General features: G+C 43.7%; 1 protein-coding gene across 3 annotated transcripts; it reads left to right on the top strand.

The window, feature by feature from the left end:
- The first annotated feature begins 146 nt into the window (after nt 1-146).
- On the top strand, nt 147-27554 carry nck1b (NCK adaptor protein 1b). Of its 3 annotated transcripts, XM_086191727.1 has the most exons (5): nt 147-366; nt 11607-11659; nt 12611-12851; nt 24377-25131; nt 25818-27554. In XM_086191727.1, the coding sequence occupies exons 3-5, from the start codon at nt 12626-12628 to the stop codon at nt 26016-26018; spliced, it is 1182 nt and encodes a 393-aa protein (XP_086047853.1). In that variant the 5' UTR covers nt 147-366; nt 11607-11659; nt 12611-12625; the 3' UTR covers nt 26019-27554. The 3 variants fall into 3 exon arrangements, with proteins under 3 accessions (XP_086047853.1, XP_086047854.1, XP_086047852.1); XM_086191728.1 differs by lacking the exon at nt 11607-11659 and having other exon boundaries at nt 148-366; XM_086191726.1 differs by lacking the exons at nt 147-366; nt 11607-11659; nt 12611-12851 and adding an exon at nt 15403-16459.
- The last annotated feature ends 138 nt before the right edge of the window (nt 27555-27692 follow it).

Below are 27692 nucleotides of genomic sequence, written 5' to 3'. Positions count from 1 at the left end.
TTGTATGAAACATCAGTCACTGCAGTGTAATTGACTTACATAGCCGTTGTCCAATCAGAAGAGGCCTGTTTTCTCACCAGCCAATAGTGTGTGAGTGGGCAGGACCCGGAGTCTGAACAGCTTGTAGAGCCACGGCTAACTAGCCAGCTAGCCTAGCTGCGCTGCTGCTGAGCAATGACATGCTCTGATACAGAAATGCTATTCCAACGGGGCACTGTGTCTCATCAGCTAGGCTAGCTTCTTTGCGTGGAAAAAAAACAAACCCTAAACATTCTGGATTCTGGATATCATTGTGTGCATCAGTCTACTACAACATATTTAAAAACACACTAAAGGAGATACGAAAAGCTGGCCATCAGCGAGCAGGTAAGTCATGGTGCTGTATGACCGAGCAGGGTATGAATCTGGGCTGCCACTGATGTGAAGCTATCTCTCCACAGGCTGCAGGCTAGCTCTTTGAATTCACCCATGTAACCGTATAACACACGTCGGCTAGCGGTAATTGTTAACTCAGACAAAACCAGTTGTCGCCTTGCCAGCACGGTCAACATACCTTTACCCAGCTGGCTAACGGCTAGTTTCGCTCGCGACCCTAGCGTTTGGTGTAAGTTAAAGCTATTTTGTTCGTTTTTTTTTTTTTTTTTTTTTAAGCCCGGGTACTGTTAGCTAAGTTAGGTGGCGTGACACGCTGTCAAGCATAAGTTAGTAGATAAAAGCCCAGATAAAAACTGCACTGCATCCCGCTAACGTCGCGGGGCTACCTTAAGTATAAATGGCGAATATATTTAAACCCTGGCAACATTAATTTACTGTCTCTGGAACGCCTTGTTGTGTGAAGGATGCTTGTGTTTTTCCACAAATCTTAAGTTGTTGTACTGTGATTTTTTTTTCAACCAGCCTGGTCATGGTCACGATGGAGGAGGCATTCCCTCACATTAATGCAGAGTTCCCTTCACGTCAATGACAAATGAAGTCAGTGGATGATAATTATTGTAATGTACCACCTCTTGTTTGCCAGCTAACGGGGCCTTTTAGAAAGCATAAACATCAGGGCTGCAGCATCATGATCCATGATCCTTATGTTTGTTGTCTATAAATAAACTGAAAAGCAGTTTGTTTTTTAGACGCTTGTCACTGTGTTTCAAATGTATGTTTGTGTGATAACGGTTTAAAACCAGGGCTGTGTGATATTTTCCATAGTGATTAATATTGAATATGATATTAAGCCTTGTGCAAAAGCCAGTTGGCCAAAAAAAACAAAAAATGCTGCCTTTCAGTTGATCTTGATAGTCAGACTCTCCCAGTTGGCAATTTCAAATGGAAACCCCCCTCTTCCAACTCAGAGACGAATCCAACAATCACAATTCAAAATGCAGAAATACAACTTAAGAACAGCTGTTGCAGCTAACGGCTGTGACAAACATTTTTGGATAAATTTTCGCTGCTTCTGCCACTGGAACTCGAGTATGATGTCACTGTCGTTTTAAAGTCCAAATGAACACAGCATAGTCGGGCTGGGCGATACACAGTATCTGTGGATACTGTGACAGGGTGAAGGGACTATTCGATTCCCTCACAAAATACCAATACTCCTTTTTTTGATCTTTATCTGTAAGTTGGATTGAATGTCGATTGAGCCAGAACAGTGTGTAAAATTATGAAAAGGACATGTTTGCTTTAATGCAGCCGTTCAAACCTAAAAAAAAAAAAACGTTTTGTGAATCACAATATGACAAAATCTAAGATCTGTAATAATTTCTCATCCCATGTCATGAGAGCAACCACATGCAGATGCGTTGCCCAGCTGAAGTCCAAACCCCGATGGCAGAAGAGGAAAGATTGTATCCTCATGCGAGCAGAGAATTATTGGAGTGGTTTGACCTCCTAACGAAAAACTAAATGTAAAAATAGCACTTATTGCAATAGATACACAAATAACCTTTGTCGCTATAATATGTCTTCTTGCATCAAACTGGAAAATGTGCTCTTGTGAAAGTAAAACTCATTCATTTCTCGAACATATTTTAGATATTTGCCCCCTCTGTTTATCCCCTGACATTGTCTCTACTTTATGCAGTCAGAGCCAGAATAAATGCCACGCTCCGGCAGCACAATGGCTGATAAGGCTGTATCGTTGTTGGCAAACTCTTAAAAGGTTTCTGTGTGTGTGGTCTTGTTGCAAATGTCCTGCTTCAAAGATTAATAATGATTTTATCTCTGCTATAAATTTGGATACATGTGGTTAGGACTGTATGATGGCAGTTATTTGAGAGGTGTGTGTGTGTGTGTGTGGGGGGGGGGGGGGGGTGTTGCTGGTGTGTGTCTGCAAACCAAAAGGGTGGGTGGGTCTTGTGCAGCTGCCACATAGTATAGTTTCTGTAATTATTGTCACACTGACAGACCTCTTCAGTCTCTCATTAGGGAGGGGAGGGGGACATTTGGTCGGCTGTGGGAGTCAGAGGGAGGATGGAAAGAGATAGATGCTGGAGACCCCCATTCCAGCGAGACTCTCTTGGAGGCTTAATTTAATTTTCCTCTGTGCATTGAGGGCCCTCTTGTTTCTGGAGATTACCATTAAAAGTCCTGTGGACTGGGCCCACTCCCATCAGCTGCGAGGTCCTGACATAACTGCCATTACTTAAAAGATCACCATGCTCAAGCTTTCCCGAGCTTTGCATATTGATGCTGCAGCGACGTGGCCTTTTTTTGACTTCCTCCACATGGACTCGGGCTCTTTTGACTGTCATAACAAGGGGGCAATCGTACGGATGTAGAGCGATGGGTTCTATCTGTGTAGGATCAGAGCATAGCTATGCGCTAACAGTGGCCTCCAGCAGCCAAAGCTGTCCCCCACAGCCTCGAGGAAAGTACCAACTGTGCATTTTCATGATAGCCAGAAAACTAATGTGGCTGAAAAATTTCCCTCGTCAAATGACAGACTGGGGGAATTTTGTCTTTTAATGTTTGTATTCAGTTTGAGTAAAAAGGGAAATTATCATTCAATCATGTTGTCTTAATCTCATGACGGAATCTCTTTCCTGTTTCCCCATGCAGTTTAAGGTGTTGTCTGAATTTTTTTTTTTTGACAGCTCTGTTATGAAATCATAATCAAATAGTCAGCAAAAAAAAAAACAGTTTCTGTACCTTCAAGGCTCAAAGATCAGGAGCATCAACAGGGAAGCGAGAGCCGCGGGTTCCGTCAATCAAAAGCCAATCGGATTTGAAATCACTGCATAATAATGTTAATGGCAGTGTTTCATTGGGTGGGACGCACCTGAATGTATGCGGAGGGGAACTCTGTTCAAAGTACTTCATTGTTAATGTTGCATAGAAGATGGCGAAAATCCTCTGGTCCTATGTCACAATCTAGGCTGTATGTGGTTTGCAATCATTTATTTGAAGTAATCTTACTTCCTCATATTTGAACAAAGTAGTTGTAGTTTCAGTCTTGGTTTGCTTCATTAGCTCATTGTGGGATTTTTTTTTTTGGTGTAAGTAAAATACGGATGTGTAGCTTTTTTTTTTTTCTAACCATGACAAACTATTAAAACCTTGTGGCTGTGAATTTCCATTTTGATACGATGAAGCTGTGCGTAACCAAATTGAACCAATAGTCGATACTGAATACCAACTTGTGGTAGTACCATGCTCCTCCACAGAGTCTCGATTTTTTTTTTTTTTTTTTTTTTTTTTGTAACTTTAGTACTGATGAGCTGATGTTACATCCACTATCATGAAGTTGGTGGTCCATGGGTGGCATGTTGGCTCTACAGGTGTGTTCAAGAAGATTAAGCATGCGTTTTTGCACAAGATCAGTACGTCAGCCTCTGTGAAAAATGAGTGTGTCCTTGGCTGTATATATTTTTTTATTTTTTTAATTTGGGCGAATCAAGATTTTAAAAAATGGTTCCGTAATCTATTTCACAAGATTGTGTGGGAAATATCGCCTCACTTCCTGATTTTGATGATGTCTGTCACTTTTTCTTGTGAACTGCATGTCCGTGATCCCTTTTAAAAAAAAAAATGCATTTGAATATTCCATCCAAAAAAAGAAACACAACATATTTGAATATCTATTTTCCAGTGTGCAGCCTGTAGAGCTTTGAGTTATTTTACTGTCCACAAGCGGACAAAACAGCACAGCGAGAGACATGATGTCTTTTGCAGATTTGTAGCCATCGTATAGTACAGCACTCAAATAAGAGTGGACGCCGACTGGGTACAGTATTTGTATGAGACCTGTTCAGACTTTCAAACAGCTCTAAATATAGCAGGCAGAATTGACTGCACTCACAAAGTACATAGTATTTTCTTAGTAAGATGGTGTGTTACCTGTGTCAGCTTAAAAACACATATAAAAAAATGAACACTCAAATTAGTATGGAATTATAACCACTTTGAAGTGATTCTGTGATATTTTGTTAACAGAAAATGTGACAATATGTGTTGCCCTCAACCCCATTTATTTTCCTGATCCTGTAGACTCAGAGGGATTAGTGCCAAGCATTAACGTCTGCCAGGGCACGCGTGCGTGTGCGCGTGCGCACACACACACACACACACGCACTCTCTGCAAGGTCCTGTACCACACAACCATGTTCCCTTATAGGCTTTGAGAGTTGATTTGTAGGCATCTCCAACACCACAATGCTTCATTAATAACCAAATATTGCCTCAAATTTAAAAATTAAAATGTAGCTCATGCAATTTAGGTATTGCACTTGGCAGTTTAGTGATGTCCCTCGGATTCAATTGTGCAGGCCAACATGCCAGCAGTTCCATCCCGGTGTTTTAAAAGCTATCAGTTATAGAAGGGACATTCTGTCTGTAAAAGTTACCTTTAATGTCCGTCTCCTATCAAACATCTTGTGTTGTTGACCCTCTGATCTTGTTGCATCAACACGCAACCGGGAATTCCTCCTGGTCTCAGCTTCCTCAAGTTCCAACACGTGTCTCCTCCAGTCTTCAGTCCCGAGTGGCTTATTTAGTCCCAGTGTGACAGCACCCTAGGGCTCATATCTGCCAGGATGTAGGAAGACTAAAAAGGAAGCCAGCGTATTCATTTCACCTTTGTTACAGGCTGTCTCGCATTATTAGCTGGTGGTTTACAAATGATCTGCTATTTTGACTGCAACAATAGCCTTTTCAACGAGGTTGCTGCTGCACAGAGGAAAGTACGAGGTCAGATATTGTATGTGTGGTGCCTCCTTAATGCTACAAGGAGCTAAGGAGCCTGATCGTACTCAAACCACAACAGCTTCCCAGTACTGTAACACTTGCTGTCTTGAATCCCTCTGCTTTGTCAACGTGGATTAGACTTTGTTGGGGGAAATCCCTGCAGCCTTTCAGTATTTGATGAGGTAACCTGAAGGTTTTTTTTTTCGTCTTCTTCTTCTTCTTGCCTTCATCCCAGATTGTCGGGGTGGGGGGTGTGTAGCCTGGACCTGGTAACTGTTAAGCAAACAGCAACACAGGTCAACAACCAGCAACTCAAGCAAACTTGCAAGGTATTACTGCCGATGTGTGAGCTCTGTTAGTTTAGGTGGAGTCTGAGGAAGTAGATCCCGTTTGATATGGAGGTATTATGTAGTACCAGTGTCTGCTTTCACAAACGACAGAGGTGTGACTGCTGCTTCCAGCTATTGCAAATTATTTACAGTAAATACTGGAGGGTTGCAATCATATTGTGTATCTGACCTATATTTAGTTTATTTTTTTTCAAATAGTAATACAATAGTAATGACTTATAGTGTACATATTTAGTTGAACACTCATTGAGCTCTTTGTTCAGGTCATTTGGTATTGAAATCTTTGATCGGGCTTTTGAGGGCTGAGAAAATGACGTGTATATTTTTGTTTAACGTTCACATTTCCCCCCATAGCCGCCCCTGATTAGAGACCATAAATGAATTCAGCACTGGTGTCTCATCTCTGGGAGGTGTGTGTTTTGTAGAAAGCTGGTGTCACTTTGAAAAGTGCAGCTGTTCTTCACCCCCTCTAAGTTTCAGTTAACACCGGTGATCTTGTATTTAATTTAACACCATTCAACAGCTTATATCTGATAATGTTAAGCTCCTTGCAACTGCTACAGGCCTGTTCCGACATGCTGTAAACTACAAAATAGAGCATTTGGTGGATGATTTCTTTCGGATCCACACACTAAGACACCTAGACAAAATTGTATGTATTTCAGCCACTTCCTGCTGTGTGGCGTCTTATCCCATTTTCCAGCCACTAAAAAAAGGAACCACATTGTAGCTGGAGATGCATAAGTCTCTTCATTAATAGGTTACATCCAGCCTCAGATGGTTATATTCAGCTGCGTGTGTGTGTGTGTGCAAACAGACAGACATAATGAAATGGGAAGTGAAATCAAGGAAGTGAAATACTTACGAGGGATGTTTGTTCATTTGCATCAGTTCAATGTTGAGTTTTTTTTGTGTACAAATCCACATGAGCATCTGCTAGTATATGCTTATTAACTGTTGGATACACTATATTTTAGTGCATAAGAGGCTCTGTTTGAATGTCAGAATTTCCACATCCGCAAAGGAGGTATTTGTGTTGTATTTGTCATTAATAAGATTCCTCCGTGTGTCATATTGATCAAATCTCTCTTAAATATTCATGCAGTGGGTTGGAGTGAAGAATGCAGATATTACAAACAGTGGCATTGAATCAACATTGTGATGTAAAGTTGGCCTTAAAGATACCGTGAAACTGTATCTCTGTTGGTCGGCGTTATGAGAGTAAATCTCTGGAAATTCTCAAAGGACAGGAGCCACGGTCTATTTTAGGCCATTCTAAACTGCCGACAGTGATCCCGAGGGGTGGATAACCAACTGCTTTCGCACAGTGTAGCCTACATGTTTATTCCAAAACACTCCAGTCCCCTCTGTCCTTAATTAAGTTTTAATATGGTGATGGAAGAAATACAGTTTACTAATGTGGAAAATCAAGTTTCTCCCGGCAACACTAAGAGTTTCAATTGTTCCTGAACTTGATCTCTCCTCTCATAAATCAGGTTAGATGCATCAATGCAAAGAAAAATGATCTGAACTCATCTTAACTTCTGTGGGGGGGGTCAAGCCTGCACTCTGTCAGATTGCATCACTTTCCCATCATCCGGTCACCCTTGTGTCCACACTTCCTGTCTCACAGCTGGCTTGCCAAGTCTCCCATGACCCTTTGCTGCTATGCTGCTGTTTTGTTTTGAGAGAATCTAGGACAACTGGGATGCGATACCGTCTCATGGGTTTTAGTCGCTGCGGTTCCATGTGAAAAGAGCACAAGCATGTATTCATTCGTCCCGTCACTGTCCCGCGCTGTCCGTTTTGCGAAGCCGACCAGCCTTGTGGCTAAAATGTAAGTTTTGGTGTGAGTTGGAGGAAGTGCAGCAGTGCCAGAGGGTCTGAGTGAGCAGTGAGCATACAGAGCACATTCCAGAGGGCAAGAGCCCTGTGATTTTAGCAGGCTGTCACAGGGATTAGGTTACTGTCTGCCTCTGTGAGCTCATGCTGTTGCTGTCTCAATGCCTCAGCAATCCGGCCAAGCACTGGTACGCTATTTTGTCCTACAGTAAATGTAGTAGTAGTAGTAGTAGTAGTAGCAGCTTACTTAACTTGCACAGTTGTTGTGATGTCATTTCTGCTGACAACCTCATATAAAATAAAAGGGTCAGGGCCTTTTACTAAAAACCAGTAGAATTTAAGCTATTTTCCTTGTCATGCAGATCTCCAGTATCCCTCAGAAATACGTTACCACATTGGCCACTGGGGGTGCTCTTTGACTTGAGCTCCAGTCAATTTTTTTTTTTTTTTAAGTTGGCAGAGAGAGAGAGAGACACTACAGGGCTGTGGCTCCAGCTGTAGACTTGCAGGATGTGGTAATATAGCTCGCAAAGTAGCATTCTGCATCTCTGTTAGACCACTGGCGTGTAGTTGCTGTGAGGGTTGGGATGTTTCATCTCATCTGGTTACCTGCTTCTTAAGTGACTGGCTGCTGGTGCTCCATATTCCTTCTATACAGCTTTGTTGCGACGACAAGCTCTTAGCTCTGATAAGGTTTCTGTTGGAACGCTCGGGATCCTTTCAAAACATGTATCGCAATGCAAGCATGTTCACCCTCATTGGCAGCCATTGGGTTTACATGCACAGTTGCAGTCAAGCTATAATTTTAGCTTTATAAGGCTATTTAATTTGACTACTGTTCGAGTGTACATTAAGGGAGAAAAATTGATTTATCCATGCCCCCCCTTTGATATGGCAGGTCATGGTAGGCCTCCTGACAAGTGGTTGCAATCACTTTTCTTGCGGTAAACCTTTTGCTTCATCTCGCAAACAAGGTAGCAAGCGGCATCCTCGCTGACTTAGATTCAAAGACTATAAAAGTCTCCTTTAGCTTTGACATCTCATCCAGAAATGCATTCTCTTTGCAGTTTGGCCCACCATGGTGTGACCTCCCTTGACTGCTTGCGTTTTGGACCATCCAGGTTAAACATCATAGCGGTTCCTATTGGTTGGCGTTAAATCCGGCTTCAAAAAGTACACAGCAACTGTGAAGTCACACTGGCTATGCCACGGTATCGAGTTGCAAGAGATTACTTCTATTTTATTGCAGATTGTTGGCAGTCAGCATTAAGATGTGTTTCTGCAACCTTTTGGTTTGGTTCGCAGGCTTTATTTTCTTTATTATCTCAATAATAGATCAGATGAAATTCTTCTCATCTGTCTCATGAGTCATCTGTTGGATATTGCTGTGCCTCCCTGATTTGTTTTAGTTGAGTCTCTTTCTGAAGCTGTTAACTGGAAAGTCACACATTGCAGTGGCAACAGCGCTACATTCCAGTCAGCTAGTAGCTCCGTGCTGATGGGAAGCAGTTGGGGACACTGTTGGCACTCTTGAGAACATGAGTGGATACATGATAAAGACACTGGCTGACCTGTCGGTGACTCACAACTGCTGCTATGGCACTAGATAAGACGGCCTCGTCTGCTTGGCGTTCAGTAGCTAAGATTTCTGTATGGAGTGATACAAGTGGGGCTATTTCACATTCAGTTTTCTGCCGTCTCAAAAGGACAATAGGTCCACTTTAAGATAAATGTAATATTTGCGGTTGAATGCGTTTACCATGAAGCAATTTACTATATATAACCTTATTTTTAATAGGATGAATATAACTTTCTCATCTGTCAGAAGATTACACGGTGATTATTTAGGATATCGTATTGTAAATATTACATTATTAGTCATCGTGTCACTGATAGCAGTTATTTGTTACACTTTTCCTAATTAGTAACAGCTTTCTTTGAACTTTACAAATTCTGACCAGCTGTCTCTCTCTTTGTGTGGGCTTTTCTGAACAATCACAGATAAGCTTGAAAGATCAAATCAACGAGCAACATTGATACACATTTCATGCTTTTTGATGCTCAGAAATGTCCAAAAGGGGGTGGTATTGCAGAAGCTAGTGACATTACTATGACCTTAATACTGACCAAATCTCCTCCATGGTTTGATCGGTGAACACAAAGCTGAAGAAAAGACTTGTAACGGAACAAACGTTGGCAGGAACAAACATGAAATGAGAATTTTGCAATACAGTTCACTGTGGGAAGGGTAGTGGTCTTTTTTTTTTTTTGTGTGTGTAAATTCTGTCAGGCAGTGGGGTAAATGGAGTGTGTATTTTTCTCCATTTGAGCAGTTTGACCTGTCTGACCTCGCATTTAGAGCTTTGGAGCGGCAAGTGGCCTTGGCTCAGTCTGCAGCTGAGCGATTAGCTTTGAGCATCTGTCGCCTAACTTTTTGATCCTCCTTCACATCTGCACTGTCGTAAGTCACTGTCGAGGTACTCAGCCACCCTAGGTGTGTGTGTATGGGGGGGGGGGGGTGATAGCAGCTTTAAGACATGAGATTGAGTTGCAGTATGCTGTCTGAAAGTGAGTGAGAGCTGAGAGAGAAATGTTGCTACATTGATGAATCTGTCATTGAGAGAAAAGCGAGCAAAACAGATAGCCGGGGAGGGATGTGGATAAATGTTGCAAGAGGGAGAGGAGCACGAGTTCATCAGCCTCTTCGGCAATAATCCAGCCCAGCCCAGGGAGTGGACAGATTGTTGTCTTTGTCTTGGTGAAAGGCAGCACTCGAAGAAAGTAAATCAACTTTCTTTTTGTGTGCCACTCCCTTACTTGTCTCCCAGTATTCATTAATTTAATTAGAGCTGGTAAAGGAGCAGGCAATAACATGCTATGAGATAAAACCACAGTATACACCCCAGTGTTCATTGGTAAAGAAGACGGCAAGATTCCATGTGGGGGGAAAATATCCCAGACCACAGCTGCCCCCCTTCTCCAAATCCAGGAAGTGCCAAGCCAGTTTCGGATTTGTATATTACACTTCTTAGTGTTGGCTGTACACTTGTGGTTTTATGACTCCATCCAACAAGGAGGTTTTCTGAAATGATAAAAATCTCACCAACATCTTAACTTTTTCTCCAGAAAAATCTGTTCTACCTCCTCTTATGTTTATTTATTTTACTCCTCATGGCTAATCGTCCTGAAAATGAGTTTGGGCTCCCTTTGCCTCTCGTGTTTACCTAAAGATCAGTTTCTGGGCCTATCTGGAGGCCAGCTGCAGCCCAAACCGACACACCACCGCTTCAAATGCAAACTAGGATCAGTGAGGTCAGTGTCTGCTCCGTCGTGTCAGTCAGGAGGTTGAAAGGTAGAACTCCTCCCATGACATCAGAGCTGCTAATCAGCTGTTTGAATGGATCCTCACTGCATCAGCCTTGACCCAAGCATCCTCCACATTAACCTTAGCGTAGCATTGCAGTGTTGCCGATGGCTCTGTGAGTCATAAGACCACTCAGTGAATGTGCTTATTGTCAAATATATTGTGTAATTTTAGAACGCCTAGGGAACATCAGAGTTCTTGTGACGAGCAACACTGCAGATGATGAGGCCGCCGGGCTTGTGATATTATTCACATACACTTAGCTTTTGCATAGGGCTGCACACTTAGGGAATATTACTAGGCCTGTGCTAAATTTAAAATGATGATCAGTGTGAGCACTCTTCTCACTGATGGAAGCAACACAGAGTGCCCTTCACTACACTAACACAGTAATCTTTGCCATCTTCTTGGCTCCCATGGCTCATATTTGAGATGTACCACAATAGAGAATCGTTGGACGGCTCCTGAGAGGAAATCATCCTGTCAGTAAATTACAGAAGAATGCGTATTCTGATGCGCTCCACGCTCTGGCAGCTCCTACTGTTGAAGACTGGAAAGAATAGTCATTTATATCTGTTATTTCAAGAATACAATTGGCGGTGGGAGGAATTATTCTAAAAGAGACTAAACTGTGGAAATGGTAGCTGGCATTTATTCAGGATTTCAGCCTCGCCGTGTCCTATTTGGATGACATGGTACGCCTCTTGTCAACGATGTCTGTAATGTAGCTAATGTGAACAGTGGCTGGGTTGTTTTTAGCAGTTAAGACCCCCAAAACAGAAAACAGATGCATGTCTCTGAGCAGTCTTTGGGGTAAATCTTTGGAAGTCATCATTTTTAATTTTCCCGCATTGTTTTTGTTCTTTTTCTAGGCCAGCAGTGAAGTATTAGAGCCTTTGAAGTTCTCAGCTTTGATGCAGTACAGGTACAGCCATATCTAATTCCAGTCACATTTTCTAAATTTACTCATGGTGTGTCTCGTATATAATTGTGTCTGAAACAAACTGCTAGAGGAAGAAATATGAACGGAGAGAGAAAATGGATACTTTTGGTTTAAAGAAGCCCAAATATTTTAGTTTAGAAGGTTGTTGAGAAGGCATGCTAAATGTTTTTGTTATTGTTCACATTAGGGCTGCGGATTTTAATGCCTGGATGGTCACTGTGTATTCCTTTATTTATATATATATATATATATATATATATACACATATACATACACACACATATACATATTCATACCTCACATGGTTAAGGGAACTTTAAGTGAGCTGGATGGAGAGTGATGGTGCATTAGCTTCTAGCAGTAGCATCAGCCGTCCTTGAGAGAGTCAAACTTTATTTTTCTAATTTATCTCCATCTTGTGCCACACACTGTATACGCTTCTCTGATTCTGTGTTCTCAGCCGTGACTTACTACTGGAATACGTACGGCGACTGTCCGCTTCCATGTTTGTTGATACCCCAACTCATGTTGGATCATACAAGCTTCTGTGAGATTACAATTCCCTGATATCGCAACTCTGCAATAGTTAGTATTAACACCAAGTGTGTGGTCCAGTGTCTGGGAGTTTGTGATTCAAATATTAGAAATCTGTTATGTCTGGGGTCTCCAATTATTTATTTTTTTTTATCAACCACTCATTTCTCTGGACCTCTTCCCATTTATTTTGTTACAGTAAACTATTACAAGTATTTTTACATGCCATTGCCGTTTTAGTATCTTTGCGTGTTCTCATTCTAAGTTGTGGAATGTAGAGCTAATACATTTTTTTTACAGCATTTTAAAAATACTTATTAATTATATGAATACTTGTTATATAATTTTATGAATATCCTCCATGCTCACATCTGTTCCCTGTCTTCATCTCTCCACTAGTGCCACTAGCGCAAGATGACGGAAGAGGTGATTGTCATTGCCAAGTTTGACTACATGGCCCAGCAGGACCAGGAGCTGGACATCAAGAAAAACGAGCGCCTCTGGCTCCTCGATGACTCCAAATCCTGGTGGAGGGTTCGAAATGCCACCAACAAAACAGGCTTCGTGCCTTCAAACTACGTGGAGCGGAAAAACAGTGCCAGGAAAGCCTCTATTGTCAAGAATCTCAAAGACACACTCGGTAAAAAATATAAGTTGCTTGATGAATATATAAAGACATTAATCCACTGTCACTCCCACACAACTCTTTCAGTGTGGGTTGGTTTGTTTTGAGTTTCATCTACAATTGCTGTTCAGAGCGAGAGCGCGTTGTAATCTGGGTCATACCACTGTTTGATTTTTTGACCACATTGTTGCGGCATCTTGGTTGAGGCACCATTGGAAGGTGGTCTCAGGTTGATATCTGATTGGTTGAACCTCTCAAAGCTACTGTTTTCTCTTCGTGCACTTAGACTGAAGCTTCTTGTCTGAGTGGAGTGCATTTGCTGTTGTGTCTGAAGAAAAAAGAGGTATTTATCCATTTCCCTTGAAGCATTTATCAGGTAAGGAGGAACTTGAGAGATTTTCTCCAACAGTCTAGTTTGTGTTCAGTATCTCTGCCCCTTTTAATGTGTGGGTCATCACCGAAGACTTCTTTCTGCACTTCGAACACGACAAGAATTAATGTAGCAAAGGTGCTGTCAACACAACAGTCATATTTCTGAACGCTGCCATTTGCAACTGCACTGTTCAACCGCGTGTATGTAAGCCAAGGCTACCATTTGTCTTCACCTCTTTCCTCTTGGTGACAGACATTCATGCTCATTTTGGGATACAGAACTTTGACCTCCGGCATCCAGTTTGACATACCAGCCCTCTAGCCCGGCTATTCATCTAGTTAACCATTTAATGGTTATCCGTTTTCATCAAATGTTAACATTATTTCAGGCTCTGATGCTTTCTGTCAGTGGTAGACAGATTTATCAGTCAGCCAGTTAATATCGGCCGATGTGGGAATTTGAGGTTAGAATCAGTGGATGCAGTGCAATGTATATTAGAGTGTAATGTACATGAAATAATGGAATTGTTTCTTTCTCCTTTTTTTTTTGATAGTTCAGTGAGAAGTTCACTAATTTTCTCATTTTTACAAGTGGTGTTATTTTTTTCAGACGCAAAAAAATAATAAATATTGGCATGATTTATTGGTCATCGGCCAACCTGCTGTCAAAATATTGGCATCAGCAATTGAAAAGCCATATCGGTCGACCACTATTTCTCTTTTGTAATCTCCAGTGTGTGGAGCTCTGCACGGCGCCGCTGTCTCTGTCAGGAGTGTGATAGGTGAGTCAGGGTTGTTGGCGACATCTGCTGTGTTTGTTGGGCTCAGATCTCATTAAAAAACAGCTTGTCAAAGGTTGTACATCAGGATATTTTGCAGGTATTATCTTTGTTCTGAGTCTTTTGGAGATGTGACTTCTTGCATTGTTGATGAAGTTTTGTAGCAAAGAGCCATGATAGTGACAGTTGAATCGTGTCGATCCAGGTCATTGTGCACAACACTTTTTCCACAAAATGGTGTTGAAATACTCTCATTATCAGGAACTTTTATTCTTAAAATCTCTTGTATAGCTAGACTAAACCTAAAGTAGACCGCACACACCAGAAGTTTGAAATCCTTATCGATTTTTAAATCTGGTGGCATCACGTAGGAGAAGAATCTTCAAAGATGCGTTTCACTCTGAAGGCAGGCATGCTAACAGGCTAGCTAATGTTAGCCTGAAGGGGTATAGTGTATAGCACTGCTTGTACATTGTGTTGGCGAATGTTAGCCATAAGAGCTACAATGTATAGCGTTACATGACTACATGTTCAGCTGCTTCGTGACCACTTTCTCATTGGCTATTAAGGAAGTGATGTTATTATCTCAATTTAAAATCTTAAATATAAAACCATGCAAGCTTCAGATCGGACCCCTTAAACTACCAAACATTCTGTACAGATAATCGGCCTTGAGTCGAACACCCCTGATTGTTGGGGGACCCAAATCCCGACCCTGTATCATTCCTCTTATCGTGTAGTGCGTGTGCCCTGTGTAAGCCTGCCTCTGGTGTTCACAAAAACAACAACCCTCATACCTTGAAGATCAAACTCCACTCGAGAGCCTGACAAAAGAGCAATGTCTCCTTTGTTCAAATGTGATGTGGTGATGACGTCCTCCTGTGTGGGGTGACCTCTGCCAGCTGGCCTTGTGCTCCAAAGTGGCTTCTTCTGTCCTCTGAGGACTAAAAAGAAAGGAGGAAGTCTTGAGAGAGCCAACCAACAGTGTGTCATCAAGTTGTAGCTGTTTCACACTGTGCGGTGTTTGCAAAACATTTATCTGCTGGCCACGTGAATTGACTTCCTGTTAGCTGCAGTGTTGTTGTTTTTTTCTTCCTCTGCTGTTTGTGTGATCAGAAGAGTCTGGTGGCATTCAGGCAGCGCTGTGAACTGTTTATACAACTCATACATCTATTTTTTGCACTTTGGAATCATGTCCTCAATTAGACTTTCTTTAATATGAAAGTATATGAATGGTTTAACTGCTGCATTTGAAGCCCTACCAGTCTTTTTTGGCCTGTAGTGTGTGTGTGTTTGTGTGTGTGTGTGTGTGTGTGTGTGTGTGTGTGTGTGTGTTTCTGGCTGGAAGGGGAGACTATGTGGTCATATAACACGGCCACAAGCCTCCCCAACAACTTCTCCACCTGTCACTACATCGGTTGATCAAATAACCTCAGGTGAACAGCTGCACTGACACACACACACACACGCAGACATCCTCATCCACATGCAAACACACTCTCAGGCATTCATACACCCAATAAACTAACACACTAATGAAATACATGAGTTGAAAAATGCAGGCTGGATTGTAAACCACTAATACAATCATAGAAAGGCTGTCAATAAATACACCACATTCATGTCAACTCTTTTTTAAGCTCTGAGTAAAGTAGAGCATTGTGAGTGATTCTGCTTGTCCTTGTGCCTCTGTGTGGAGGAAAAGCCACCTGATGTGATGACCACACTGTCATATGTGCGTGCGCGCGTGTGTGTATGTGTGTGCGTGCGTGTGTGTGTGTGTGTGTGTGTGTGTGTGTGAGAGAGAGAAGACCTTTTCCATTTTCTTTTTTTTTTTAACACGTATATATTTTTCCCAACAATCCTGTTGCTGGGTGTGTAGCAGTGTCATCGTCTGAAAGAATGTGTGAGGGTATGATCCTGCCTACAGATGGTTGTGTTTTTGTGTGTGTGAGTGTGTGTTTGAGAATTTGTGTTTCCTGGGTTTGTTGTAAAGTTATGAGTGTGTCTCTACAAACAACTGCAGTCATGTGACATGAGTAGTCACTGACTCACTCAGCTATTCCACTGCCCCATCCCCCGATTCATTGGGTGTCTATTTAGTCGAGTTCTATCAGTGTGCCACTAAATACTGATGAAGTAGCTCTTCTACTTTCTCTCTATCTCCATTCTTGCATCTCCTTTTCCTTCTTCTCTCTCTTTCTGAGCTTACCCCCCTCCTTCTTTCCCTCTCCATGAGGCCTCTGTACTCCAGAGCTGGAGGCCTCTCTGTCCCTCGCTCTCATTGGTTATGCCCGATCACATGGTTAAGGAGTGGGCCGCCCTGTTCTGCTATCTGCCCAGCTCTCTGGGTGTTCACATGGAATAACTCTACAGCTGCAGTGGGAAGAGAGCAGGGGCCGGGAAAGATACAGAGAGGGAGAGACGGCGAGCCCAAAATGGACATGGCTAACCTATTCAAACATTTCTTTCGTGAGTTTTTAACCTTTTCCTTGTCTTCTTTGGGCTCTAACAGTTGTTCTAGGCTTGTTTGTTTTCCAGAGTGTCCCGTGTCTTAAGTTTGAGCTCCCTCTTTTTTTCTCTTTGGTTGTGCAGTTCCATCTTTCTCGTCTTATTTTCCATTTAAGTAGTAAGACGGTAGAAGCTTCTAGTTAGCCAAACGAATGTGTCATATTTGGATCAGGCTGGGACTAACATTTTGCGTTCCCAGAGTGGGGGAGAGGGTGTCCTAACAGCTTTTGAGTCTGTGTCTTGTGAGCGTCTGCAAAGACTGGGTGGATATGCTTTTGAAAAGCCTTCTGCTGAGCAGAAGCCTGTAATTGCCTCAGCAAATCTTCTGCCTCTTTCTTTTAAACACACACACACACGCACACACACACTCATACACACCAGTAATCCTACTCCATTTTTCTCTTGCGTTTGGCCTAGTGAGTGGGCTGCAACTCAGTGGATTCCATTATCATGCTTGAAGACCCCCTCTTCACCCTGTTTAGGAGTATCTCAAGACATAGCTGAAGTCTGTTTTCTTTTATGCTACCCTGAAGGCGAGCTCACTTATTCTGGGAGGGTCCCCACCGCCGCCACCACCCGCCAGTCAAGAGCTACAGTGGAAGAGACGTGGGGTGCTCATGTAGAACACTGTACTCATTGTGTGGAGGGGAGGAAGGGGTCTATCCCAACTGATGGGACCCAGGCTCCCATCTCGTGCACCTCACTCAGTTATCAGAAGAATGTCATTCCCCCAGCAACTCCGTGGGTTTTTGATACCAAACAGCTACACACCAACTTTTTCACGCACTCACTCTCTGTAATCTCGCCTTGTAACTGTTGAGCGGTATCTCCTATCTCTGCCTATCTCCCCCACTTACACGAGTCCACTGACTTGCCTGAACACAAGGATCAAGAGGCTATAAAATGGTAGAGATGAGCTAACAAACCCTTTTGTAAAGTGAGAGCTCTCGGTCTCTTTCTGGCTCCCCTCCCTCTGTTTTTCCTGTTTCTCAGCCTCCCCAGCGAGCGGAAGCTCTAATTTGAGCCACATTTCTCCCTGAGCATTGGAAGAGAGCCGGCCAGAGAGGAAGTGAGAAGTTAGGAGGAAGTTGAATCATTGTGCGGGGGTCTGTCTGTTGGATTTTGTGGCAGTCTCTCAGCGTTTCCCTCAAAGAGAGCAAAAAAAGCAGAAGACATAATGTGAAGATTAAGTGTCACTCAGCCAGATATGTTGTTTTTCTTGTGAGGAATGTCTCAAAGTGCCACTAAGAAAAGCTGAAAAGGAATCAAGACGTGATATTGTTAGTCGCCAGTGTTAGCTCATTACAGCAGTGGAAACAACTACAGTACTGTTTCCCACATTCTATCTAATTTAATGGTCTCATGGGCTGAAAATGTTAAACATTAAACCCACAACCACTTTCTAAATCAATGTATTAATTGTTCGGTGACATTGCTGTCTGAAGTTCCCAGAGCTCTTGGTCATGCCTTTTAAAGCCATTCAGTTTACTATCTTAACAAAGTAGAGGTCTTCTTGACAAGTACTCACTGCAAAATGAAATGAATGATTTACTTGTTTTTCATAACTTTTGGCCAAAATCTTAACTAGAAAATTGATCAGCTGTCCGGCCCTCCAATCAAACCTTGTTTTTCAATGTCATGAGTCAAGCAGGGTATCAAACCTCAGCACTTGTTTTCTTTGACATTGACAAATGTGTCCGAAGCGCCATGTTAAAAAAACAAAAAAGTCAAAACTACAGAAAGCTGACATCAACTTTCTGGTCAAAGTGGGATTACATTTTTAGGGACGTTCATGCTGTGTGGCACCATTTTAACTTTCAGAACAAAGCTCTAATAAAAAGATTATTAAAAAAAAAAAGACCTGGTGTGAACACGTGCAGATTATTACACCTGATCATTTAGAAAAGTCTAGATAGATGCGATTTACCTTTGTTTTGAATGCATGGCTGCCAGTTGGCTCCGATCATAAGTGGTCACTCAAGACGTTGAGATACGTTAATGCCAGGGTTGACCAGGGCCATAATTTCCATTTAACTTTATCATTTTACCAAAGCAGTTTAAAAATACGTCACAGGAAATACACAGTTGATTCAATCCCTCAGATTAGCTCGCTACATTGGTCGTAACCCAGAAGGTCGTACTGCTGTTTTTTAGTCTCATTTGTTGTCACTTTCCTCTGGCACTGGCAGGCTGCTTTGTTTTCCAACGGCTCTCCTGGTGAAGAGAGTTGAGTTGTTGGTGCGTTGATGGATGATAGAACACGTTTTTAGAAAAAGCTGAATGTCCTACATGGAAGGGTTGGGCTGCTCCAGTCCTCCCTCTCAAGAGACCATCTTTTATTACATTTGTCCATTTTGGTGATAAGTCATGCTGAAAATTTGAAATCAGTCTGTTGAAATGATGCAGTTTGACATCATCACCTTTTATCGGCCAGGAGCAGGATGGGAAATGATCCCCAAACGCTTGACCATGACACACAGTCTGAGGATGTCAGATTTTTCTCCGTCTTCCCGTCTTGGTGTATGGTCGCATCAAGTCACTGGACCTTTTTCTCCATGTAAAGGCAGCTTTAATGGGCTACAACTGCTACAGATTACAGTGATTACAGTCTTTCCCCTCGATGTTGTTTCAGGCCTGGCAGAACGCACCAAAAAAAACCTAAACAGACCAGGCACGTGGGATGTCATATTGACGCGGTCGGCTTTGGTCGGATGGCGCAGCAGGTGGTCTGCAATTTATATTTGCATTTGCTCTGTATATTTATGACTTAAAACAAAGTGGTCATACTGAAAGGAGAGTCTGGTATTACGAAGGCTTTTATTACATCAAAATAAGCACCGGCTCCACGTGTTTTGCTGTAAGAATCATCACAGGCCTTTTAGTTCCTGCATATCACCAAAAATCTTACCTTCTACCAAAGCTGGCTGTGCCTGCAAGGACCCCAGAGTGATAGTCTGACCCCCAAACAAGCATGACAGACATTTGTCCTGCTCATGTAAGAACCGCCCCCCCCCCCCCCCCCAAAAAAGCCTTTAGCTGGAGCAACATCCACGTCTGCTGTCCAGCATCCCTCATAGTCCACAGTAATTTAAGGGGATTGCAGTGGTGCTGGGATTAATCGAGTCTCCCAGCAGGAGTTTTGGATTAACGCCACGTAGAGGAACGCCAACCTCCACCCCAAAGCAAATAATTGACCTGGTGTGTGTAGTGGTTGGCAGTATATAGATTTAAAAGTGTATCACAATATGTCTGGGTCCTTTTTTATGATAACAAAATGAATGATGTTCTTTCACATCGTGAAGGTGTTTGGTTCACGCGTCCAAAAAAAAAGAAGAAGAAGAAAAAAAAAACCTCCTCAGCTGCTGGACCAGGAAATGAGAAATTCAAATGAATCTATTTCTTTCTTAGTTATCTATTAATATAACGAGTCAGTCACAGCTTTCAAGGCATTGTCAAGAGCGGATCTTTTATCAGACTTTGAAATAGAAATATCATAAACAGGAACACAAAATTCCAGTGAAAATGTGACTACAACGTTAGCAGGTTTCATGAGCTAATCCCAGGGTTCATACTTTTCTCATATAGATGTGCAAATGTAACTATAGCTGCACAGTATCGACAGCTTAAAACATTCTTATCTTACACCCACATAACTTATAAACATTTATTCAGTTATGTGATATTAGATGTTCAGAAAATAGAAAATGTGCCATCTACTTCTCAAACAGACACCTTTTCTTGGCCAGAAATGATATCTGTTCCCATCTCAGTGGCTCCAGTGATACCTGGCTTCATTCGTAACTTCAGGGATTTCAGAAATGTCCATTTTTGTCAGAATTGGGGACCAAACCAGGTGGCTGCATTATTATTATAATTATTACGGTCTGTATGATAAAACCCAGACTGTAATGCTGTGCTATCCAGAGCAGTAAAACCCATGTCTCTTACCTCTCGCTCTATCACAGATGACGGCTGCCTGCTTTTGATGTCTGGGACGGCTGAAGTTGAAAGAGTTTGCATGTTTCCTGTGTAGCTGTCAGCCAGCTAGGTTTGCAGCCGTAGCTTTAAAGGCAAGCATCCCCTCTGAAGAATGCATCGAGTCACTCTTAATTACATTTAATGTGAAGCTTTCGCACTAGACCACGTAGCTTAGGGTTGTGATGTCGTGTCATGTGTCTGGAGAATGTGAGCTAACACCTTCATAGAGCCCCTTTTTGGAGTGTTAAAGTTGGCTACGTGTTGCTTTTCGACGCCCATTCGCACATTTACACACGTTGGGCACTAAAATGTTACAGTGTCTCTTCAGGAGTGAGCAAGCCATTTCATTTGCAGTTCATGTAAGGGGATGTACAGGCACTGTCAGACAAGCTGACGCGGGGTGTTGTCGTCCACAGAGGAAGAGCTGTGGAATGAAGGGAAGCCGAGGGGTCGAAAGGGCCCTGGCAGACAATGGACAACTGGCCAGTGGAGGGAGGCCACTGTTAAAAACAAATACTAGTTCCTGACTGTCACTGGTACCTGAATAAACTCCTCACCACTTTCCTCTCCTCCCTGCTGTTTCACCTCTTCTGTACGCAGAAAGTGAAGTTGTTTTGTGGAGGGGTTTTAACACAAGTGTTGTCATTGTTCTCATGGATTTACTGCCATTTGGCCCAACGCGATTTCCTTCCCCTGCATCCTTCTCTTAGGAAATACAAAGGAAAAAGCATCTGACGTCGAAGCGGCAAAAAGTTTCCAGTGCATAATAGTTTTCTCCTCTGCAGACGGCTCCCAGGTAGCAGCAGAGTAGCGTCACGACCGGTGGGTTACAGGGGAAACACTCGGCTGTCACAACTGCACGTATGCACGTGTACGACTTGTGTCGAATTCCTGCTTCCATTTAGGTAGAGATCAAGTGAAAGCAAAGAGGCAGGATCGTGACTCCTCAGCTCGTGTTGGGGTTCAAGGAGGGTGTATTTTGGAGTTTCCTCTTTTACTCCCGTACATCCACACAAACCAGTACATACATCTGTTGAATAACTTTGTATGTAACCTACGTTTGTGTGCACTTTTTCCTTTTCGTGATAGTGTTTTAGGGCACAAAAAGCAGATTCTGGCTGTTGTCATCTTTTTATGTACCAATAAATTCCCTTTAGTTCCTCACACGGCTTTGTTGTGATGAAGGCGTCAGGGGGCAACGCGGAATTCCGACCAGGAAATTTTCCACCTTCCCACATGACTGCGTTTTCGTGGCAGTCAACAAAATAAAAAAATTTTAAAAAACAAACAAAAACAGATTACATGAAATCACTGTTAAATTCCACATATTGCAGTGGTCAGAGTGATAGACGACTGTTTTTCATAAAGTTCATATCAAATTGTGTGGAGAAACTTTCCAACAAAATAGGTGTGTAACAATTCAGACACCCCCGTTATCAGTTTTGGCCCCAAAAGTCCCACATTGATCAGGCCCCACTGGGAAGCTGCCAGTGTCTGACCGACAATTTCCCAGTCACACCAATCCGTTCGCTCTTCACCGACTCGGACCCTGTGTTTTCCCCCCCTGACTTCTGAGTTCTATTGCTGGTGCAGTGCCGCTGCTTGTCCCATAATTTAAAGATTCTCAGCTTTAGTCCTCCTAACAAGCAGTGACGTCTGCCACAACAACTACAGTCCTGTCTGAGGTGCGTGACCTCAGGTTGTGTGCCAAACGTGTTTCACATCATGTCTTACAGTTGTCTGCATTTAGAAAAGCTCCAAAGTTTCCTAATATCAAACCGATGCTCAGCAAAAAAAAACCCAAAACCAAACAGCGACTCAGTCTCATTTAATTTCTCAATAAATGCTGCCTCACAGGGCAGTTGTCAGCTGTAAAGCCACAACAAATGATCGACCACAGATGTTCTCAGTAATCAAACCCTATCTCCTACCGTCACCAGCCCACAGCTACACATGCAAATAGCCAAACTTCCCTTTACTTCTGCCAGCTAGATTGAGCATCTAGTCAAATGCACAAGTCTCTGGCTGCATGTTTTTTTAATGCAAAGCCTCCACGTGACTGCAGCAGGACGCGGCACATGAAATCCCAGACAGGGACGCTGATAACGCCTGAACCCCTGGCCCGAGAGATCAGATCTGAAGTTGTCCCGGTCCTCCACCAGCGCTAAAAAGATGCTTTATTTATGCTGGGTTGACCTCCAACCTTTGTTTGGAGTTAAGTAGGTCACTTCCAACGGTGCCGGAGTCGCATCCTGGGGCTTGCACCTGCATGAGCACGTTTCATGATTTATTTTATTTTTTTTCAATCTGCTTGCAGTTGATATTCTAGCTGCCATGGATTTAGAGTTTGGCAGTGCAAAAGAGAAATGGTGAAGTCGTACTCCGGTTGCAATACTTTCATGTGTCTTTTCTTCATTGCTCTGCGACATGTTTGGAGACCGCGGCGAGGCATACCTAGACCTAACCTCCACGTTGAGACGTCAGCTCTTAACACCCCGTCTGGAGTCTGTACTTATCTGCAGTGGTGCGACTAATAACAGGGTCTACCTGGAAGCAATTTGAAGCGGGACTCTTGGGTGCTACCATGAAATTAGTCTCAACCCCTTGAGTCATGACACCTCTCGGGGGAACAATTAATCTGCGGTCAAATAGATTTCAAGTAGTACGGCTTTTGTGACACATTCCCTGCTGAGTAAATCAACTGGCGCTGTCCCGGAGACTACACCCTGCCTCCCTGTGTAATTTCAACCAGCTGAATTTTGATGATGCAAGCAACAATCTTACAAAAGTAGTTGGTCACTCCTGTCTGGCTACGAGGCCCTGTGATTATAACAGTCTTATTAGTACAAGAACTACCAAAATGGTGGACTCTCGCATTCTTAGTTTTTCACATGCTCTTCCCGCTGCGCCCTCTGCTAGCGCTGCATGGGGTTCATACAACTGTTAGCATGCCAGGCTGCCAAGTGGAAATTCTTGTCCAGTAAGACGATGACCACAGGCCTGCCAAAGCTCAGCCTCCATAACTCCAGGGAAAAAAAGAGGCTGAAGGATCTGATAATCCCCCTGTAGGCTGTCAGATTATGCTAATAAATTCACTGGGTTTTTGATCAAATACATCGTTTTTTTACAACTATGAATGACTGGCTGACATTTACCCTTGAGAACACACAGTTCTCCTGATAAAGTCTTAATTATCTCCTCACACTGAAGTCAAATTATCTGCATAGTGGGGGGGCTTTGAAAGGGATGGGGGGGTGGCTGGAGAGACTTGGTGAACAAGAAGGGAGGGTCACTCTTGGCTATGGAGTTCGGTTTCCAGCTGCAGGTGTCAGCGCGGCCGAGGTGATTAGCGCAATGTGATTAGCAACAATGAAATACGACAGAGGCCTTTAGCCAGCCTTTAGTCAGACATGGCCACTCACAAGAGGACGTGTCTTTTTTATATCATTCAACCATAAAGTGTCACGTCAGGAGAGGTTTTCATGCATCCAGCGTGTTTTCTGTACCATACCAGCATTGCTTTTTTGTTTCTTAAGCACCTTGGTTTAATCCTCAAGAATGCATTTGGATTTTGGTTGTGTGAGTGTGTGTGTTGGGGGGGGGGGGGGTACCATGGAAAAGGAATTATATTTAGCCCCGCTTACCCAACCCCCCGTGGATTTCAGCACAATCAGCTAATGCTCATTACTTTCGTTTTTTTCTCTTCCTTGAATTTTCAAAAGTTGTGGTGTCTCTGAAGTGGAAGAGAGGAAGGTTTAAGATTTTGTGTGTGTGCTCAGTAAGGACCCCCCCCCCTTCCCCCCCCCTTTCCCCCACCCCTGGCTTGAAATAAACTGAATGTCTGATAATCAGCGTTCACACACAGACATTAACGCCTCTCCTTGATGGTATTCTTTCCAGGGATCGGGAAGGTGAAGAGCAGGAAGGGGGGGATGAGAGACACGGCTTCCAACGCTGACACAGACATGTACGCGGATAACGGCGAGCGGCTCTACGATCTCAACCTGCCCGCCCTAGTCAAGTTCAGTTACACTGCAGAGCGTGAGGATGAGCTGTCGCTGGTCAAAGGCACTCGGGTTGTGGTGATGGAGAAGTGCAGCGATGGATGGTGGCGCGGCAGCTACAACGGACGGTCTGGCTGGTTTCCATCCAACTACGTGACAGAGGACGTGGATGGGACGGCGGGGGGAGGGGGCATGGGTGGGCTTAGGGACCCGTCTGGATCGCTAACAGAGAAGCTGGCGGCCGTGGTGAACAGCACCACGAACGGGAACAGAGTGCTGCACACAGTTCAGGCGCTCTACCCTTTCAGCTCGGGCAACGATGAGGAGCTGAACTTTGAGAAGGGCGAGGTGATGGAGGTGGTGGAGAAACCCGAGAACGACCCCGAGTGGTGGAAGTGCCGCAAAGCGGATGGACAGCTTGGCTTGGTGCCTAAGAACTACGTCACTGTGCTGGACTCCACCTCCCATAGACCCACAGCGGGGCCTGCTGGGCCACCCACACCTGACTGTGACTACATCTCGCCTTCAAGCAGCGGGCGATTCGCAGGGAAGGAGTGGTACTACGGAAAGGTGACGCGCCACCAGGCGGAGGTGGCGCTCAACCAGAGGGGCACAGAGGGAGACTTCCTCATCCGAGACAGCGAGTCATCGGTCAGTAGCATCTTCACTGTTTTTTAGCAAACATGCTCATGAAAGGCTGGACTTTGAAGAGTCCCGTTAGAAAGATTGATGGAAAATTAGAAGCAACTTTACACTTGCTTGAGGGTGTTTATCCAAAAAAAAGAAAACAACTAAGCTTCGACGTAGCCAATCTTGACCCTCGGCAGCCTTGACCAACATGTCCAACATTTGCTGGTCGTCAAGAACTATTCCTACTCGTCCAGCTGAGGGGAATTCCTCAAGACTTCTCCCCATTCTTCTATGACGGTTCCACTTCTACTGTTTGTCCCAGTTACGTTGTCATCTTCTGACAATGGCTGAGTAATGACAAGGAGCCCATAATATCATTTTTTCACAACATGTTGCAAAATGATAAAATGTAATACATATTGATTTACTGACAATTTACTGACAGTTGTCTAATACAGAAGAAACCAGCGCCTGCTGTGTACCCCCGTGTAGTCACTCAACACACTGAATGTAGCAAACATGGTTCACAGTTGGATGCAGGGTGAAGCAAGTGATGGTGTACTTGTGTATTGATGTGATCAGCCTGCTCTACCTCCGGCGCCGTCGCGTAGCCGAACGTATTTGCTCACGCTAACGTGCATTTATTTAGCTCGACGATGAAAAGCAAACGCACTTCCTGATGTAACTCCGTCTCGTTGTTGTTGCAGCCAAACGACTTCTCCATCTCCCTGAAGGCGCAGAGCAAGAACAAGCATTTCAAAGTGCAGCTGAAGGAAAACCTTTACTGCATCGGACAGCGCAAGTTCAACTCCATGGAGGAGCTTGTCGAACACTACAAAAAGGCTCCCATCTTCACCAGTGAGCAGGGGGACAAACTGTACCTGATCAAGGCCCTGGCCGCCTCCTGATCCCTCTCTGTTCCACACACACACACACACACACACACACACACACATACACACACACACCTCTCACACCGCTTACACGCACACACACACACACCTTTAAATTACATTCATATATAAATCCAGATAGACCACACTAACATTTCAACTCCAAGCCTGAGGACTTAAACGCATCATCAGGACTTCCACGCCGATCTGTGAGCATTCCAAGAGGAAGATGAGCAGAAGGGAGACACAAAGACTGAACAGACTCCTGAGTCGACTACAGACCTCTTGGCCACCTATTTAAAACGATCCAGATGTGCTAAGTCAGAGGCAACGCCATGTTATTTCCACCTTTTTATCTATTTAGATTTGCATTTAGTTCCTTCTTCTGTTGTTAATATATAATCTTTTAACAGTTTCTTTTTGAAAATGTGATTTTTTTTTTTAAGTTTGAAAAAAACATTTTTCTAATTTTAACTGTAATCCGACACGACAGCCACTCGTATGAGGCATTCGTCCGCTAAATCAGATCGAGAGTTTCATTTTTTTGTGTCTTATTAACTCGATCTCGGACAAGCTAATCCACAACTCTTCTGCAAACATGCTAATCATGAATAAAACTTTTAAGTGACCAAAATATATTTATTGATATAATTCTATTAGGATTATGGTTGTATGTTTGTGACCGGAGGTCAAAGTCGACATTCAACTGCTTGTCTAGCATATTGCTGTATCCATATCATGTGAATGTTCAAATCCCGGGGCGATGCAGACAGTCTGGCTTAAGATCCCGTGACTTTTTTTTTCTTTTTTTTCCTTTTTTCTAACTACATGCACGCAAACAAACTTTCACTGTATCTCTGGTGTGATCACATGACCTCCAAACACAAGGATTTGTCCCCCCGGTAGTGTGACTGACAGCTGGATGTCTCTGGAGGAATCAGCTCGTCGGGGTGGGGCGGACAGAGCAGCTTCAAAAGCACCCGTCATTTTTGTGGAACCGGGGGGGGGGGGGGGTGAATTGGGCCGGTCCAAGCCGGTGCAGTCCAGGGGATGATGTCACTACTGTTGAATTAGTGATTGCCGAAGGGAGAGCGAGGGTCACTCAGGGGCTGAGCAGCTTCTACATCAAGCTGGGAGGATCCCCTCTCCTCCTCTGGGAGGCAGAGTGCTGGCCAGGAGTGGTTTCAACTTCACGTCTTTGTCTGAGAAGTCTTTTTCTGCTTCGGATAATCCAATCATGGTCAAGTCAGGACGCGGCACACACGGACCAGGTGTTGTTTGACTGAATGTAAAGGGGCAGCGAGGAGCGGCTGAGGCGGCGGCAGTGACGGCGTTGGCAGGGAGACGCTCCAGCAGCAGGCTTCCACAGATGATGCCTGTGATGATGAGTTCTCCAGCTGTTGGACCTGAGCAGAGGGAGAGAGAGAGAGAGAGAGAGAGAGAGAGAGGAAGAGGGATTTCACTGAGGGGAAATGGAAAAACAGACCCTTTTAAAAAAAAAAAGAAAAAGTGGTGAAGTAGGATCCAGGGAGGAGAACTTGGAGAATCAATTCCACCGCGTCTGGAATCCCACTCCTAGTCATATTCTGGGTGGGGAAGAGAACGAAGGCCAGCGCTGATGTATCGGTACAGTGCGGAGGCGTTTTGGGAGGGGCCTCGATCCAGGCGTGACACACCAGATAGTTGAAT

The sequence above is a fragment of the Aulostomus chinensis genome, chromosome 21, assembly GCF_037954235.1.
Source record: "Aulostomus chinensis isolate RoL2024-O1b breed Wild chromosome 21, RoL_Achi_v1.0, whole genome shotgun sequence".
Classification (NCBI taxonomy): Eukaryota; Metazoa; Chordata; class Actinopteri; order Syngnathiformes; family Aulostomidae; genus Aulostomus; species Aulostomus chinensis.
This window is presented reverse-complemented; position numbering and strand designations above follow the sequence as displayed.